This window comes from Silurus meridionalis, chromosome 17 (genome assembly GCF_014805685.1).
Source record: "Silurus meridionalis isolate SWU-2019-XX chromosome 17, ASM1480568v1, whole genome shotgun sequence".
Classification (NCBI taxonomy): Eukaryota; Metazoa; Chordata; class Actinopteri; order Siluriformes; family Siluridae; genus Silurus; species Silurus meridionalis.
This window is the reverse complement of record NC_060900.1, coordinates 18,187,567-18,202,770: the sequence shown is the minus strand read 5'-3', so window position 1 is coordinate 18,202,770 and position 15,204 is coordinate 18,187,567. Positions and strand designations below refer to the sequence as shown.

Genomic DNA, 15,204 nt, shown 5'->3' with positions numbered 1-15,204 from the left:
TAAATATTAACTTAAGCATAGTATTGGGGTTACTGGATTTTCCAGCCGTATGTGGTTTTTGTCTAAATCGTTACCACAGAATTGGAGGCACACAACTGTAGAGGATGTCTTTGGATGTGGTAGCATTTACATTTTTGCCATTTGGCAGACGTCTTTATCCAGAACAACTTACAATTATTTTATTTATAAGACAAGTAACAGTTAAGAGCCTTACCCAAGGGCCAAGCAGTGGCAGCTTGGTGGTACTGGGATTTGAACTCATGACCTTCCGATCAGAAGTGCAAATCTTAAACTACAATTAAGCTACCATTTTACCACTTAAATTTTTTTTTTTTCACTTGAACTAGAAGACCAAACCTGTTCCATGCCCCTGCGCATAAAGTAAGCTTCATGATGATATGGTGTACATGGTTTGGATTGGAAGATCTTAAATGGCCTGCTATAGAGCTCTGACCTCGACCCTACTTAACACTTTTTGGGATGAATTAGAATGCTGTCTGCACCCCAGGCCTCCTCACCCTACAGCAAATCTCCACAATCACATTCTAGTGGAACATCCTCGGGGAAGAGTGGAGGTTACTATTACAGCAAATGGGAACAGAATTTGGAACAATATGTTTAAAAAAACATTTGTCTATTTGCCTCAAATGCAATTTTGGGAAAAAGGGCAGAGCTGAGTGGCTGGATTACAGTGCTGAGGAGGAGTTTACCTCCAATATTGACCATCACAGTTTTTCATTGGGATCCTTGAAATGAAACAGTCAGGTTTAGAAACAATATTAAAAACTGCAACCTGCACCTTTAAATACAAACTTCTGAAATAGCAGTACATATGTTCCTGTCAAGTGGGCGAAATAAAGCTAGTTACTGAGTGTGTGTGTGTGTGTGTGTGTGTGTGTGTGTGTGTGTGTGTGTGTGTGTGTGTCAAGAGCGCAAGTTAGTGAAACATGGCAGAGAGAAGCTGCACAGGTGCACCAGCATTCTGCTACCTGCCAACTACCTGCAGCCATGTCAACAGAGCACCTGGAGCTGACACAGCTTAAGCCAAGTGCACGCACAGACAAAATTTCATACACACAAACACACCCGCTTTTACATGCAGATGCTGTAGCTACAGCCCAGCGGCCTGGATGCGCAGAAAGAAACTAAAGCACAGCACTCACATAATCTTGTGCTGCGAGCTGTGCTGGATAAAACAAAGATTCCCCAATACACCTCATGCAAGGTCACCTTTACTTTCACAGCAAGAGAAATCCCTCACTTCTAGTGTGGTACACACAGCAGCCTGTTTGTGAACTGACTCGTAGTTAAAAATGAAGGGAATGCGAGCTGAAATAATCAGGTTATCAATATTAGCAGAAGAAGGCAAGGCCATACACTCCTCTGTTTTCTCATGAACCCTGCACGAGAGGCGTATATCCTAATGCCACTAGGCCATTGACAGAAATACTGTAGCTTCAGATCCTCTGGATTTTCAGCTTTTATTTGAGACTAACATGCCATTTAATGAGGCTTTCTCAGTAGCTTTAAAAAATTCATGCAGCATTAATGGAAGCATGGGCAGCTAGTGTTGTGAAGTTCCTACACACACTGAAGTAAAATGAGCAGACTCTGCACTACCACCAGCAGCAACACAAGGTGACAAAGGCAACCGGAATTATTCGTTATTATTTATCATTATTCATCAAATGTAATGGCGACCATTACAGCAGAAAAAGATGGAATAAAAGAAGAACTCCATGATTTTGGTCCCACATTTATTCCTAATCGCAAATCATTAAGAGCAAAAATAAATAAATGTTGTGACTCGGGTAGAGAGCGATGCAGAGCATACTTTAATTACACAAACATTTCACTACAGAATTGTATCTTTTTAATAGAAGTCATCTAGTCAAATGGGTGATTTTATAAACATTCTATAGCTAGCGTGTGTGTGTGTGTGTGTGTGTGTGTATGGATGTCGCACTTGCCTGCCACTGCCATGAAACCATGGCAACCAGTAGTAAACTAAAGATATGAACATTTACAAGCTACCAGCGTAGAGAGTTTTAAACGACATGAGGAATGAAAATTTCAGCCGGTGTTAACGCAGCATAAGGCGCTGGCTGGCAAGGCAGGAGGCCAAAATCTCTAACATTTAAGCTGGAAGCGAGAGCAGCGAGCCACTGGAGCCACACAAATTCAAGTGTCGCATCAAGATGCTCACCAATTTTCCGCTTGCCTTAGTGCAGTACTGGGAAGCAGCCAGTTTGCGAATAAAGCCAGCCGTCCCATATTGGGCTGGACCGGACTGGACTGGAGGGTTTTTTCCTTCCTTTGGGATGCTGTCAAAAGCATGGATTTAAAAGCTTTATTGGACTACAAGTGAGTCCGTAACAATTGAACGGTTTACCAGATTATTTTTTTTAAATAAATGCTCTACAGCTTTAGGTTAGTTATTGTAATTCATCTGCAAACTCATGATAAAAGTTCATTTGAAATATACTACATGTTAAAAATCTTGTTAACCTGCTTATTTATTCAGCTTCTAAATTAGACAATTATGTGTCAGCAGCATAATGCATCAAAACCTGTAGATACTGTTCAAATGACTCTTTATAACTGTGGCGAGCAGAAAAGCATCTCAGCTTGCACAAAACCTCTCATTTAAAAGCTATAACTGCAGAAGATAACAATGGGTTCCATTCCTGTCAACCAAGAACAGGAATCTGAGGCTATCGTGGGCACAAGCTCATGGATAATGGACAGTCAAAAAATTGAATACAATTCTATTATTTTTTTTCTTTCTGTTTACATTATTATCCAGTTTGTGTGAGTATGTGCAAATAACGACTTTTTGGGTGACATGAGTGAAAATTAGGAGATGCATTTCTGCTCACCGTGATTGTAAAAAATGATTATATGATCCACAAGGTGTTTTAGCCTGCAAACTACTTACAATTTATTTTATTTTTAGGGTTTATCTTTGATTTTGTTTTTACAATATTTTGTGCAAACTTTATCTCTAAAGTTTTTTTTATATCTTAATCTCTGTTTTATTCTGAAATAATCAAGCCAGACCATTCCCCAGTTAGAGTCTGGTGAAAAGAAAATTATATATATATATATATATATATATATATATATATATATATATATATATATATATATATATATATATATATATATATATATATATATATATATATATATATATATATATATATATATATATACATTTTGTTTTAATTATTTATTTGTTTCTTTTAATGAAAAATAAAGCTCTTGAACTGTATCTGTATGGTTTTTAACATTTCATCGCTGCTTCGTGATTGGCTCATTAGATAATTACTCAAATGAGCATGTGTTTCTATTGAACTGGACAGTGAATGTATGCATAATTAAAGTGGATTTCAGTAGCTTCACATCATTGTTTGAACATCCCTTTTACCACATTAGACATGCTGTCAAATTGTGTGCTAATTCACCTCTGTTGACAAGGTGCTGGAAAGGTTAATTTAAGGCCAAAACAAATCCATGCACATAAATTGAATACAGACAGGGAGAGGGAGAAAACGGAAAAGGGGGCAGCTGTCTGGGTTTAGGGGATAAATGTGAGCAGTGGGAAAGACACAGGTGTCTCTTGAAAGCTGTAGCCCAGAGGAAACACGCAGCCAGTTCCACTGATTCTACCAGTCTGCTATCATCTCTGCTTATCTCTTTTCCTCTAGCATCATAACCTCTTCTTTATTCTCATTCTCACGTGCTTCACTCCCACCTCTTCACCTCCCTTCTCTTCTGCTCCAAGCTCTTTCCCTTCCCCACTGGCTCCCCCAGCCAAGATGAAATAATGCAAGACAGTCTGTTTAGAGTCTATAATTAGCATAGTTTAATAACACACAGTGGTCTCAGTGTCCTTATTATCTAGATTCTGCGTTTGCACTTTAATTTATTTCTCCACTTTCAAAATGACAACAAAATGAATGGGATTTAAGTGCCTGATAATCCATTTGATACACAATTAAACACTTGAACAATCAATTATTGTTTGCTTGCCAAATTTTTCTAGTGGCGTGAAAATATGCTTTATTTGAGTTTTGAATTCATGTAATGAAGTTTAACTCTGCCTTCAGCACATAAAAAGAACTGTGAAAAGATGTATTGGATTTCGAATACAATCGTTACAATTAGGAATACTCATCAAATGCAAAATTATTGTCATTCATTATGCACAAAGAAGGACAGAGTAAGAAAAATCGGCCTGACAGTTTTCTGTAAATTCTTCTACATATTCAAGGATCGTCAATAATTTAGTCACCTAAAACCATATGGGAGTTAAAGTTCCTCCATCGGAGAGAAAGAAAGGTCAGAGAGATTCCGCTGAAAATAATTTGATTGCACAACCGGAGCATCAAAGGAACAGCAGAGACACAAAGGCAGAGAAAACGAATCAGTGCTGGGCCAGATGCACAGCTGCTCCAGCCTGCTCCAGCTTAATGAGACCTGCAGTAATGTAAGAGATAATGCAATCAGGCTGTGACACTCTTCCAGTCTCTGCCATGTAGCCAGAGAGACACAGCAACTCAAGCAAAGAGACAGATAAATATTGAAGGTGTATGTTGATATTAAGTACATAATGCCTGCTTTAGAAAAACAAACATGAATAACGTGAAAGAAGGCGAAGCTTCCAGGTCTAAAGAGGAATCCTTTCTTGTTCACCTAAAGAATGAAAAGGCTTGTACAGCAAAGAATGTAAGGAGGTACAAATTATTTTTATAATGTCTCTCATACAAACTAAACTGATTCCACGAAAGCTGTTTGAATAGCGACTTTCTAAACACTTCCTGAATGTCAGTACTACTTAAATTATTATTAAATGCTAGATTTTGCACTTTATTGACAAATATACATTCCAGCCCTTTTTTTGTCTTTTCACTCTCGTCCTTGTTCCATTTTTGGCTTTTCTTTTTTCCAAAACAATGTGGCTGGAATGTCTGTCTCTCGCTACTGTGCATCAAGCATACGTCACTATATATTTATTTTAAATTACTGAGCTCAAGGTGCTCCATTTAGCTTCACAGAAGCAAAATTGCCACGTCAGCACATCTTTTAGATAGGAAAAAACTGACATGATTACCAGTGTAAGAGGGTGTGAAAGGCGGGGCTTCCACGGGGGTCAGTTAATATCCGAGAGCTCAAAAGACCTACACAGATTATTATGTCCATTGGCTCATTTGACATTTTTATTACGGAGAATAAAAAACTGTTATGGTGGGGTTTTTTGAGTGACAACTCATACTCGAGTATGGCAGTGTTAAAATGTAGAGTGTCTACCAAAATGCGTGGTTGGCAGATCTGTGAAGAGATACTTACATGCTGAAACATTTGATACTTTTACATAAAGAGAATGGCAAGAAGAAAGGATATGGGAAAAAGAAGCCTATTTGCTAAAGTAGATGCTGATCGAGCTGAGCAGACTCAGTGCTTGCTGTCTCACATTAGTAGTGGGATTGATTAGTCGGCGCATCTGTTTGACCCGGAGCTCCACTGCAGCCGGGAGGAGGCGTCCCAGAGAGGCAAAACCACAGCGATTAAAAATTGAAAATCAATATGTACACAGAACCTTTCTGACCTGTTCTTAGGATACAAAAATGTATAATGCCTCAGACCTGAATCGGTTTGGACAGCTTTAGCTCCCTCTGGCATTCTAGCATACATACACAAGTTCAACTTGAACCTCTGATAACCCACTGAAGAACCGAGCTCCCAGCTGGTTGGATGCTTCTCCTTATTATTTACAGCTGCCGAGAAATGTGATTTTTGAGCATCAACATTTCAACAGCTTACAGCTGAATATCAGTACAGATGGTTATCTATAGAAGATGTGTAATCTGCCTTGTACTGATAAATTACTCTGGCTAATATTCTCCACGTGGACTACCTCCTGTCAAAGACCTTGAAAGAAAATGTTGACTCAAATCACGACTCGCTTCACGTCAGTCAAGCGCAAATTAATTGAAGCGTTTGGGGGGAGCAAATTCTCAAAGTGACAAAATTCTGTTCTCATGTTTTCTTTGAAGGCTTGTTCAATGGGCAAGTTTTTCATCTAGACTGCAGGATGCTCCAGTCACTAAGAGATGCTCCACTCACTATAGTATGCTTCAATATGGCCTCCATTTTGTGCAAAGTGCATATCTCACACACACACACACACACACACACACACACACACACACACACACATATACACACACACACACACACACACACACACACACACACACACATGTACAACACTGTACTTCATGAATCTGGATCTTTGCAAATGGGTTTGGATCAGACTGAGTGAGACAAGACTACTCTGGGTTAGTTATGTTGATGTTTGATGGTAATGTTAGGTTTGTTACACAGCTTACCAGCAGGGGGAGTACAGCACGCGGATATTCAGTGCAAAAGCTGCTTTAGGGCTTGATGCGACATGGCTGAATAAAAAAATCTGACATTCCTCTGCCATAAAATGCTAATACAGTCATTTGTATTTACAAGGTTTCCTATTGATAACATGTTTCACTGGCATTGTATGCATGCGTGTGTGTGTATGTGTGTGTGTGTGTGTGTGTGTGTGTGTGTGTGTGAAAGAGAGAGAGAGAGAGAGAGAATGAGAGATAAAGATCATAGGAAACATGTTAAAAAATGAAGTGCTTTATTGCCTTGAAATTGTAAGTAATATTTTCTGCTAACTCTGATTTCTCATATTCTGATTTGCCCATTTAAACATTATGCCTCCCAGGGAGATGCATTTAAAGGAGGAATTCAGTGTTGTTGAAAGCAAATTGCTTTACAGTTTGCTGCCTTGCATTGTGAATCTTTTCATCGGCTTACTATGCAAGTTGGTTTCATTTCAAACTTGCAAGCTTCCATTTGAGCAATGCATGCTCTCAGATGTAATTATTGCTTACTGAGTCCTTTTTTTCCCCACACAATGATATTTTGATTTATAAGGCTTGAGCAGAACTGCGAGAAGCCTGTCGGATTGTCACTTCCCCGTAATTCGCCATTTCTGACTTGTAAAAACACGTCGGTCTACACGTATGTCTACCAACAAGTTTGCCTTAAAAAACAGTCAAATCAGGTCAACTGAAATCGAACAGAGTGTAGAATAATGTCAGTGTGGCTGTAAATCACATTGTGGGGAAGTGATACGGTTTTGTACAGCACTGCTCATCCCTGGAAAGGCAATTATATTAAACACCTATGCGCTCATATCAATGCATGCTTATTTCCATGGCGTAATTATGACGGACAATAGAAGATTAGCTGACGTGTATCACCAGTTCTCTCCCAGACAGACAGTGTGTGAGAGAGAAAGAAAGACAGACAGACGGCAAAGAACAAAAAGTATTGCACCATTGTCTCATGTTTGACACATATAAGCGCAAAGAAAAGGTCAGTGAAAATAGAGAGTGAATTCATTTATAGTCTGTCCTCTCCCTGCTGTTATCTAAGGACATTCATCTGTCCTGCTCAATAACCAAGTTCTTTTTAGAACCGAACACTGAATGATGAACGATGAACAATGCAGGCCCGGTGCATCACTTGGCTCGTGTCATCCCTGTTCTCACCTTGAAGAATTCTGCATGTCTTATTTGTAGTTATTAATTGGTTCATATAATATAATGTGTGGTAGAGGCCTGACCAGAGAGTAATATTATTTCTTTTTTTTTTTTACTTCAATTGAATGTGCATTATGTTTCGTTACCATAGCAATAAGAATGTGATGTCATACCCTGCGGTCCTCACTAAAACTAAAACCATGGTGGCACGTAAATGAGAAAACACACAATTAAAAAAAAGGCAAACCCTGTTCGAGCTGGACTCCATTTCAAAATACCGACCTCAGCTCCTTGAATGCTGTACCCACTCCCTCCCAACCCCCATCCTCTCTGCTATCCTCTCCTATTTCCTACTTTAGCTGACACTCCATTTTTCTCCCTCACCTAAAAAGCCCAAGCATCCATGCTAAGGCTTAAAAGATGAGATGGAGCCCACTCCTCCCCCCTGTCTCTGTCTAATCCTGAAGTGTGTCCTCCATCATCGAACGCTGGATGACTCCCATTACACTCCTCCACCATCCCCGGCATCGAAGGGAAAGGTCAGGTTCAGAGTCCTTCTTTCCGTCTAAATTGGCTGTTTTTACGTTGCGAATTTCCCGGCTCTGGCTGTGATTGCGGCAGCCCTGCTTTGGTTCGTCTCAGGCATGATCTTCCTCAAAAGGTCAGCTTTGTGAACCTTGGGGGCTGCACAGAATTCTGGGTATTTTGTTCTTTAGCAGTATGTTAACACGACTCAAATATCCTTTATAAAAAATGATGCTACTGTTCTTAATATGCAGAATGCTAGTGTGGAATCTGTTCGATTTTAATAGCTGAATACCTAGCGTTTTCTAAATCTGCTTTCAGACTGCAGCCACTTTGCAAGACCCGTATATCGATTGAATTGAATTGAATCAAGCCAAATCTCAACTTGCATTGAATCAAATAATCCCCACATATACTCCATTACAGAGGTGGCGCCGGTGAAATTTCTTCAAGGTGCGAAAAAAGGAAAAAAAAAACGCCGCCTGTGTGTTTTAGTGTGCCTGGAGACCGTCAGGGCTGGCTGTGATACACAGTGGTTTGGTATTAGAAAAAACGAGGCCTGTATGAATATTGACCCTGCCCCAATCCATCCCCCCCCCCCACTCCCGTAGGGATCGACAGAGACTCAGTGGCGTCAGGCAGACTTGCCGCAGCTCCAGGGCTGGGCTGACAAGGGACTGCTGACACAGCCAAAGATGGTAAGGAGACTGCCACCCACTTATTGCCATTTTTACCATCATTCCTGCTGCTGCCCTGCTGGCGAAACAAAAGCCTTGCACACTGCGTGCCAGGGGTAGTGTCAAGGGTGCGCCGAGCTTATAGTAATAAAGTGCAGACCCAGTAGATGCAGGTAGATTTGTAGGTTTGCTTCACTGTATGTGTTGTGATTAAAAACATGTTAATTAGAAGTCTTAGTGCTTATAATTAGATATTAACAAACACGTTTTAACACTGTTGCCGTATTTGCCAAGGTTTGGCGTCTGCTTTTCTGGATTTATGGCTCTTCCTTTCTAGATTTTGTTGACGTAAGCCATGAAACTTGCACCGAGCTAGCCACCGCCCCCGGGCCACTCTAATGACTGGAGAGCATTACCAGTGAAAACATGTATTAGAATAGAGCCTGACATTTCAACATCCCCAATAATAAGGCCATTATAGTGCACTGGTTAAATGGCAGGTAGCACAGGCACACTGAAACACATCCGTTCATGGTGCCGCTAACACACACACACACACACACACACACACACACACACACACACACACACACACTTAATCCAAAACACCTCTGGATCTCTTTGGCTTGGGGACATTAGGCTGGTTGAACCTGTATTTTTATCCCCATCCTGACATTCCTATGTAAGGCAGAGTGGCAGAGCTACTTTTCTTCCCACTCACACACATTTGCACACTAACACACACACACACACACACACACACACACACACACACACACGGCTTGCGCAAAGCGACACAGCATTCAGGAACAGTCGGCAGATCTGCCATTGCATTTGGAGAAATAAAGCAGTGTAATCTAGGGCTGGTGTTCAGCTGAATAAAAATGCAAGCTGATATCTCTCTTCAAGCTGACACCAAGCTTTTTTGTGATGCCACAAGTTTTCTTTATCACTGGCTGGCTTCTCCTGAGTCTGCCTCAAAAAACACTACATCCTGACCTCCAGCTGACGCCATTTGTAAGGACTGTTGCACAGTTGGAGAAGACTTATTCTGTGCAATATTTTGAAAAGTATAAATTCCCCTAAGACCTAATGCTGATCCTTTAAGTGCAGTTTAAGCACTGGTGCTTAGAAGCACCACAAATGCCTCATCATGTGACAGCTTTTTTCAAAAAGATAGGGAATAGGTAAAACACAGGAGGCATCGTAGCATTTTTTGTAAACTAGTGAGGAAGAGCAAGTGTAAAGTTTTTAATGTGATGTAATTTTTGTTGTATAAAAAATAAAAAAAATATACAGCATGTTCTCACATGCTGGTCGAATATAACACCCAGAAGAAGGAGAATTAATAATAACACCCCCCTCACCCCTCACACACACACACACACAGACACACACACACACACACACACTCACAAACCAATCTGGTCCTATCACAGTGGTGACTATTTTACCACTGTGTATATCTCTGTTTTACTACCATGTACATACCATCAAGAGTGTAATTAACATTCGCATCATCAGCACTTTGCATCATTCAGGCTGCAAGCATCATTTTGTCATGTTGCAAATTGCAGGGATGTGTGTGCCAGGACAAAAAAAAAATAAGGTAAACAGTGACAAACATGTAAATAAGTCTCAAGGGGAAGCCTGTAAAGTCTGCCATATAGCCTCTAGATTAATAACAAAATAATATCCAAGGACTATGAGTTTATAGTAGTGAAAATGAAATTAACATACATTTATTTGTAATAGCTTTACATTTAGAAGTAATGAGATGGTTTTTTTCAGACATTATATTGGCCTAGCTTCAAAGTGAGAGGACAAATATTTTATGAGGGAAGACAAAGTCTCAGAGCACAGACACAAAATCTAGCTTGAACAGCTAAAAATATCAGCAGCTATATTTTAGCTTAGATCTCACTTTTCCCCTCTCCGCTCTTTTATTTGCCACTTTTGAATCTATCAGCACTAAGCATTGGGATATTTTCTCCTCCCTCCTCTTCAGTTTAACTTTCAGTCTGAATTCCACACTATGCCTGAAAAGCATAGCTGAATATTTAACATGGCCGGGTAACATCCCTCTACTGACAAACGGGTTGAGTTCAGGCAGGTGTGATCAATGTTTGTTTCTTTTAAGGAGATTTTTTTTAAAGCGCTTTTTAGTGACAAACGAAATGTTTTGACAGTGATGGCTGCCCCTGTGAGACCCTGTGGGCAGTTTCTAAAAAAAAACCTGTCACTTTAAAACACCCAACACACAACAAGAAAGTCATCACTGCTTTGTGTTCATACAGTGTGCACTGCTGTCTCCTGGGGTCAGGATCTTTACTACGGAAAGGTGCGAAAGCTAAACTGAACCCTTCCAAGTTTTTTAGCACTTCTTAATTGGTTATTTCTAAGTCATTCTGACAGGAGAGGACAGTTACATGCATCAGCCCACATGAACTGACATTGCTGTAACCACCCAACGCTACAAAGAAACAAGATTACTGATGACATTAAAGGCACATGCACTCAAAAAACAACTAGAAGGCTAAATTGATGCTCTTCGATAGCTCCATCTCCCTCAGGACTTTTAACACCTGCTCTTAAATGCAAACATGTCACTCATACTTTTTTTTTTGTGAGGCAAAGTCAAACCATCTACTGATTCAGGAATGCTCCTTGTGTACATATATCACCATATTGTATAAAGCTAATCTAGGAATTTACTTATATTTAATAGGTACATTTGGTGTATTGATGGCAGTAGAAGTGATTAAATGTATTAGGGAAGGTTAGATAACTGTAAAAGCATTTCATTCAGTTCTTTAGAGCAGATGGTTGATGCTTTTTGTTGGTTGAGAATAATTCAACCAACATATTTTATAAATCACTTTACAAAATAATCTTAATTGGTATTTGTGTCATTTAAACTCTTTATAAATGATGTTTTTGTTTAAGCTTTGGCCTTGTGTAATAAGAGAGACTCCATCATGTTTTCCTCGTCTTACCCACATTCCTTCTCCACAGATAATCAGTAACATGGAGCCTCAGGTGACGAATGGGCCGAACCCGGCCACAGCCAACGGGCCATCGAGCAACAATCGCAGTTGCCCGTCGCCCATGCAGACCAGCAGCTCCAACGATGACAGCAAGACCAACCTCATTGTCAACTACCTGCCCCAGAACATGACCCAGGAGGAGTTCCGCAGCCTTTTTGGCAGCATTGGCGAGATTGAGTCCTGCAAGCTGGTCCGCGACAAAATCACAGGTACTACAGGAAGCACAGATGAAGGCATGTGGGAGAAACTGATGCTGAGGAACTGACAGAGGGTGGGAAGTGGGTGTGAAAGGTACCAAAAATAAGGGAAATACAAGTGCCAGTCTGCCCTCTTGAAATAAAAGCAGTCAAATCGCCGTCAAAGTGTGCATGTAGGTGTGAATTGGAGGACGGCCTACTGATGCTTCCCGGAACAGCAGATCAAGTAAGTGCTGAGCACTGGTGATCGGAGAGGCAGTGTTGCAAGTCGCTTCTGTGTTTCATATGGCACAGAGCAATGGTCCATGATCTCAGGCCTTCCTGCTGCTCATTACGCTGTAGGGGCCACACGTTTAAGCCCTCAGAGGCAGAAAGAGGACACACTGGGGTATGTAAGCTGCACTCCCCTGCTAATCCTGCACTATTGGCCATGTGGGTGGCACACAGATGGATGTGGAGGCTGTGAACAGATAATGCCAGATAATGGCTTCCATTTTATATCCTACTTAGTGACACTTTGCTCCAGATAATCTCATTAGACCAGGGCTGGGCCTAAAGCCACTGTTTTTTTCTTTAAACAAAAACGAGATGAGTTTGAAAGAGGGAGGGGAAGGGGTATCGAGCTGCTCACAAATCCTAGCAAGAAACAGTCTGAATCCCAAGCAAACAAGCATTGTGGGTCATTCGTGTCATTGGCAGGCAGGCAGATGGCGGAGCATCATTCCTGAAATGGCACCAGTTTCTGTCTCCATATGGTTCAGCAATTCATTTTAAATCACATAGGTTTTTTTTTTCAGTCCACACTATTGTACCAATTTGCATTTACATTAAATATAAATTTGAAAGTTAAAAAGCAATTTATAGTCCTTAATTTGGTCTGAAACACCACTGCTGGGATGTGGCCCCAGGATGCATGAAATGCATAAAAACTATATTATGGTGCTATATTACTATACACCTAGATTAAGGTATATTCCAAAATACACAGTAGACAAAAATATTTATAATAAAACTCAAAGTTTAAAAAGATTACATTGTAATGTGTTTTAATTTGTTGCTTGTAAATTTGAATTAATCTTAACTAAAAACTATACTGTTAAATGAGGTCGTAAATGTTTTTACGCTTTGATTAGCAACATTTCACTTTTGTGTTATTTCATGTTATTTATTCAAATAAACCAGATCAAGTAGTTTTTCAAATAGCACTCAATTATTGCTACACCATCTCATTTAATTTTCCTTCTCTCACATAACGGTGCAGATTGAAGTAAGTGAGAATCGATGAAGCATTAGTCAGCCCTGTTTTTTTTTTTTTTTTTGGGTGAGAAAGCACTCGAGAATATGTTCTGTTCGCTTCCACTGACTCTCTGGAATGGTTTAGAAGAGCACAATGCATTATAAATACTATCGTTTCTGCCTTTTTGCCACGTTCTACTGTAAGGTATATGTGGCACCTGTCTCTTGGGTTCAGTTTCCCATTTTAGAATTTCAGCCTAACTAAGCACTTCCTATTATTGGAGAAAAATGATTGTATGCTCAGGCTGCTGCCATCATTAACTATGCTTTCACGGTTATGAAGTCTATGAAGAGAGTGGGAGTTTGAGCAGCGATGACCTCTAAGCCTCAATGCCAAAATATTTGACCAGATCAAACTTCCCGTGCAGAGTGCTTGACTTTCATCTGCATGCCAATGATGCAAGCGAGAAAACGTTGTTCTCTGTTTTCCAGAGTACTTTGACGTATGCGAGAATCCTTTTACAGGCAGTTCAAAAGCAGCCTTCGACAAGGTGACAACAGGCAGGTCTCTTCTTCCACTTTCTTCTCTTTCCACTCGTTCCTGTCAGCTTTGATGAGACACCAGGCAGATGAGTTAACTCTAGCTACAGCTACCTCTCTTGCTCCCTAACAGCCTGGCCAAATGCTGCCCAGTGAAGTGCCAAGGAAAATTGTTTACCCGTCTTCTCTGGCACATGCACACTTGCGCACACGATACTCCTCTAACCAGCTGGCTGTGCTTGCAATAAATCAGAGACCTGAGGCCTAGTCTTTTATTAAGTGCCAATATATATAGGTACAAAAAATTTTATATAAATGCACACACACGCTCCATCAGCCATCATATTTTCAATCCGTCAGCTTAACCAAACGGCAAAGGAAATGTATTGTAAGCTGCATCAGTTAGATGTTAGGGGCGATATTTATTCTTACTTGTGTATATTTTGTCAGCAGAAACTATTTTAGCCTAGCTTTAAAGGTAGGAAGAACGAAATGTCATTACAATGAGAATTTGTTTAGGGCCATGAATAAAACAGATGGCTATGCTGCTAACATAGTGCAAAGTCTTTGTTTTTAAAGGCCTGAATCAAGCATGCATCCTTTGCCGATGCTGCTGTCTCAGCTCCTCTCAGCCGACTACTAAAAAAAAGCTAAACACATATACTATGTGAAGGAGTTTCTTATAGCTTTATGCTGAATTTTCAGTGGAAACCCTTAATGGAACACATAAATGTGTTTGTAAGAAGTCAGTGCTCAGTTGTTTTGTGAGAAAGGACACTAGAGAGACTGATCTATAGGTTTGGAGTACCGACAAGGATCTGCTTTTGTTTGCCTATGTAGGTTTTATGCATAACTATGAATGTGCTTGTATTTATAATGACAAATCCGAAAAGGGGAACATAGTCATGCAGGGCAATGCAGTTGACTGCACGTGTTTTTTCCACCTCAGGAGGAGGGTTAAAATTAAAGTCCTCTGTTTGTGTTCTGTGTGCGGCAAACAATTACTGCAATTAAAAATGAAAAACTGCTCCTTTTTCTTTGTCTGGCACTCAGGCCAATGTTCTATCATGTCCCCTGAAAAGGAAAATTGAATAGCACACACACCCTCATCCCCTTTGATGTCTGCCATTTCCCTTCATTGTTTTCCCATTCTCTCGCAATCCACAGGCACCATTGGCTGGTGCTTAATGGCTTGGCGCACAAAATGATGCTCCTATCAGTTCAGTCTGTGTTTAACACTTATGTAGCTGACATCAAACAGCCTCCTACATTCTACATCTGCTTGTTCAGTTACATATCCCACTCACACACCAAACACCACCACCATCTGTCGTACTACTGACCTGAGCGCAGCGAGTCTAAGCAAATTCTGAGCGCCATCTTGACTTCC

General features: G+C 40.3%; 1 protein-coding gene across 11 annotated transcripts in view; it reads left to right on the top strand.

Moving 5' to 3' along the window:
- elavl4 (ELAV like neuron-specific RNA binding protein 4) overlaps positions 1-15,204 on the top strand; it is a 67,139-nt gene that overhangs the window by 25,314 nt on the left and 26,621 nt on the right. For 10 of the 11 annotated variants that reach the window (XM_046871139.1, XM_046871140.1, XM_046871142.1 and 7 more), the window contains 2 exons: positions 8,729-8,815; positions 11,810-12,050. In XM_046871139.1, coding sequence (XP_046727095.1) covers positions 8,729-8,815; positions 11,810-12,050 — 328 coding nt within the window. The remainder of the gene's footprint in view (positions 1-8,728; positions 8,816-11,809; positions 12,051-15,204) is intronic. The other variant, XM_046871145.1, reaches the window with a different exon arrangement.